Genomic DNA, 3,955 nt, shown 5'->3' with positions numbered 1-3,955 from the left:
GTGTGTGTGTGTGTGTGTGTGTGTGTGTGTGTGTGTGTGTGTGTGTGCGCGCGCGCAGTGGGGTAAGAGTTAGGAAATGGTCATTGGCAAATCACTTGCATCATTTAATATGATATAATGGCGTGAAGATCAAGGCTTAGGGGAAAACAGACCAATACATCCAGCAGGAAATTATGGAAGCCAAACTGAGAGACAGTCTCTTGCTAGCGGCATCCCCCCCGACAAGCTCAGTCAGGTTTGCGGTCTTGGGAAGGGAGTGACGGGAGTGGAGATTTGCAGTTAGAGAGGCGAACTATTCCAATGCAGTTTAAAAATCAGTTGCTTCGTCTTTTCATTATTTTAATGACAGCCAACAATGGATTCCCCCGCGGGCCGAAGATTGTTGGGAGATGGGAGGGGAAATGAGGGTAGCAGGGAGCTAATATGGATTGCAGAAAAGAATAAAATGGCTGATAGGCAGCCGTTCCTTCTCAAACTCAACCAGATCCAAATGTTTTCAGATCTTTTACTATTTCCTTTCCTTTCCTGAAGCCCCGCGATGCAACACAAAGCTAGTTGAGAACAGAGCAGGCAGAAACCACTAGCAAAGAGCTGCCGAGTGGACAAAAGAATCTCTTTCAGAATAGCCTGGAAGCATAACTGCCTTACAAGAAACAGACACCTTCAAGAGGAGATCTCTCCGACCCCAATAAGCACGCACACATCACAAAATCTGAGCTAAGAATCAAGTCTAGCTTCCCTAGTGGAGGAAAAACCCTGCCTGGTATACAGCTCACCCAGGGCCCCTTAAAAAAGGTGTTATGTAACGTGCCCCGAGCCCAGCGCATCCGAAACCATTTTTTAAAATGTGTCCCATGGAAAGGAAATAGTGGATGTTCCATTGAGCCATAGCTGGCTGTGCAGGAGTTGAGCTAGGGAACCAGAACCAAGAGAGGAAACAACCGCTAGAGTGGCTATAAGCTCTCATTCAATTCCTGGATCTGTCCAGCATCCTATCAGTCTGCTTACCCCCGGATAACTGTTTGTCCCAGTGCGGCAAAGACGCTAGCAAAGACTGGTGGGATAAGGTGAGAAAAGAGTGAAGGGAAGAGAGCCCAGCATAAAGGCCTGGGGTTGAGAGTGGGAACCTAGAGGCCCTAGGTAAAAGCAGGCAGGCCCAGGCCACCTCAACGTTGCCCACGCCCCCAAAGCCCTACTGCGCACGCACACTCTCTCCAGTTCCCCTCTATTCCTTTCAGCAAGCGGGCCCCCTACCCTTCTCATCCCACCACACAGGCGCACCCACCACCACCACCCACTTCCTCGCACCCAGCTTCTTTTTTGTTCATTTGAATAACATGAATATTCATTACTCACAAGCATTGGTGACTGCAAAGCTGTTGGCTACCTCCAGATTGTCGATGTGGGGCGTCAGCCTAAACTCTGAAGTGGAAAACTGAACCATCCCTACCCGAAATGCACTGTATTCCTGATCCGCGCCCCTTGGAAATAACCCCCCTGCAAAGAACAAACATAGAAACAAGAGAACGTTGTCAATGCCAGAAAGAGAAGAGCAGAACCCTCCGGGAGCTGTTCATTCCTTAAAGGGAAGAATAAAGACATCATTCCTCTGTTGGAGTGGGGACTCAGACAAACTAACTATGGAAAATGGGGTCATGCAATTTATCAGAATCAGACCCGATAATATAAGTAGCCAAAGACGTTCGCCTTTTCTTTTCACCAGAAAGGTTCCCATACAGATCCTGAAAAACCCGAGCACACGTAAGAACATTGTGCAGCTGGAGGGTGAACATCTTCCTCTGTTGTATCATGGGCATCATTTCCCCATAGCCACATTCTAGTTACTATATGCATATTCTAGACATTTAAAAATTGGAATGTGGTCAAGGTATGACATAATTCTACATGACAAGAATTGTCAATCCAGAACCAAGATTAGTATCGAATAAAGGACAATTCAGAAGCACATCATAAGGTTTACCTACCTATCTGTATGCTGTTAGAAGAGACACCAAAAATCAGTCCCCAAAAAACAGGAGAAAGGAAGACAGCAATATGCATAATCTTTTGCATTTCCAAGAAAAGTAGAGCATCCACAAAATATTCTTTTGTTGTTTTTTTCCTCCTCTTTCTTTGACCGTTCCCGTCAGTAAATTAGATCCTCTGCATTTTGCGAGACCAATTTAGCACCAAGCCCTTAAAAACCTCGAAGTGAAGACAAGAGAGCCCCTTGTAACAGCTACTGCTGGTGGCTGCTGCTAGCTTGATCGCTATCCTAGCTCCAGAAGTCAGAAGAAATGGTTGAATGCAGTTTTCAGTGGTGGTGCTGCTGTGGTCCGGGTGTCTCAGTACATTCAGCACACTCACATGCACTCACACACACTCACCCTCTCTCGCTCGCTCTCTTCTCTTCTCCCTCTTTCCACACACACGCACACATACAGGCAAGTCACAGAGAGGCAGGCAGTCTCAGGAGCGCGTGCGCGATTCGCCAAAGCCGCCGGGAGTGCGCCTTTCCCCACCACCCTTTTGTTCACCCCACGCAGCTCCTAGAGCAGGGATTCGCCGAACTTGGACAAGAGCTATACCTCTACAGGGGTGGCCACCCTCTCACTATCAGAACAGCTGCCACTGAAAGCACCCTAAGTTCCTAAGATGGTTTAGAACCGAGGACAGCACCACAAGTCTATAAGATCTGCAACAGAGGGGGGGGGGAAGGAAGAGAGAGAGAGAGAGAGAGAGAGAGAGAGTGAGAGGGATAGGGAGAGTGAGAGAGAGAGAGAGAGAGAGAGAGAGAGAGAGAGAGAGCCGCTATCCCAAAAGCTGCGAGTACCAGTTCGAAAGCAAGGGTTGTACTGTTATGAAACTGCGCCTTGCAGTTTGCAGTATTTAGTCGAGCCCACTTCTACCCCAGATGAGTTAAATCTATTTGTGCATACTCCAGTCTGTTTCCACATAAATGTATAGAATTTAAAGTCCAACACAACAATTTTTTTTTGGGGGGGGGGTGGATTGGATGATTTGTCCTTGTCGTTCTTAGATGTCCTTCTCCAGACATCCAAAAATCAAAATCAGCAAACAAATCCAGTTTAAAAATCCCCCCTATGTAAATTCCAATATATTCTGTATGCAGGCAAGAGTCTTAGACAAGCAAAGTCCTTCCTTCAAAGACTCATCCGCATTGGAAGGAAAAAGACAGACTGCTTTTCTCGAGCATATATATATATATATATATATGATAAAAGAACTGCAGGTCTTTTCTTTCTTTAAAGCATATTCCCTATAGCATGAGATGCGGACTTCCCGAACCACATCGTATGTTGGCTTCTGTCTTTCAGTTCTCACTGCAGGATTCCTCCAGGTGACCTGTAAGTGCGGACCAGAGAGAAGTCAATCTTCCTTCCTAGAAGTACATTACTCCCCAAGATGAAACTAGGAGAGCTGAGGAAACAGCTCATTGGAGGAAGAGAATATAAGAAAGTGAAGAGAACCTAAGCTAGAAAGCTGGTGGGAACAGCTGAACTTCTTCAGGACGTAGAGAGTGAACAACTCGTGACTATGAGCTGATATGGGATATCCTCTCTGGTAGTTTGGAGAATAGCTGTCAGGTAAAGAAAAAAAGTCGAAGTCGTAATTCTGCAACTAAAATGATGTTTCAGGGGAAAACCAAAATCTTTTTTTTTTTAATAGGTGGAGGAAAGGATCTTTGGACTTACATCCAGAAATTCCTAAACTTGCTTCCTGGATAGTTAAATCAGGAATTTTTTTTAGCTTCACCCTTCTTGAAAAGTCAGCAAACCCTGGAGATTTAGTAATCCTTGCTTTAATGACATTTACAAGACAAAATGTGAGTCTTTATAACAGGAAGAAAGGCAAAATCCTAAAACTATTGCTAATTTATTTTGCTAGGCCTCCTTTTTGTTTTTTTGTTCTTGGTTTTTCCCCCCTATGGTCA

General features: G+C 45.4%; 1 protein-coding gene across 6 annotated transcripts in view; it reads right to left on the bottom strand.

The window, feature by feature from the left end:
- Nucleotides 1–2,604, bottom strand: part of GRIA2 (glutamate ionotropic receptor AMPA type subunit 2) — a 215,574-nt gene extending 212,970 nt beyond the window's left edge. For 2 of the 6 annotated variants that reach the window (XM_069105627.1, XM_069105628.1), the window contains exons 1-2: nt 1,986–2,602; nt 1,357–1,497 (exon numbers count right to left, since the gene is read on the bottom strand). In XM_069105627.1, the coding sequence (XP_068961728.1) occupies nt 1,357–1,497; nt 1,986–2,073 (229 nt within the window). In that variant the 5' untranslated portion in view covers nt 2,074–2,602. Of the gene's footprint in view, nt 1–1,356; nt 1,498–1,985 lie in introns of all 6 variants that reach the window. The other 4 variants (XM_069105629.1, XM_069105630.1, XR_011171925.1 and 1 more) reach the window with 3 other exon arrangements.
- Between the last annotated feature and the right edge of the window lie 1,351 nt (nt 2,605–3,955).

This window comes from Petaurus breviceps, unplaced genomic scaffold (assembly GCF_028583685.1).
Source record: "Petaurus breviceps papuanus isolate PSGF00001 unplaced genomic scaffold, PetGlider_PUasm1.0 76, whole genome shotgun sequence".
NCBI classification, from domain to species: Eukaryota; Metazoa; Chordata; class Mammalia; order Diprotodontia; family Petauridae; genus Petaurus; species Petaurus breviceps.
This window is presented reverse-complemented; position numbering and strand designations above follow the sequence as displayed.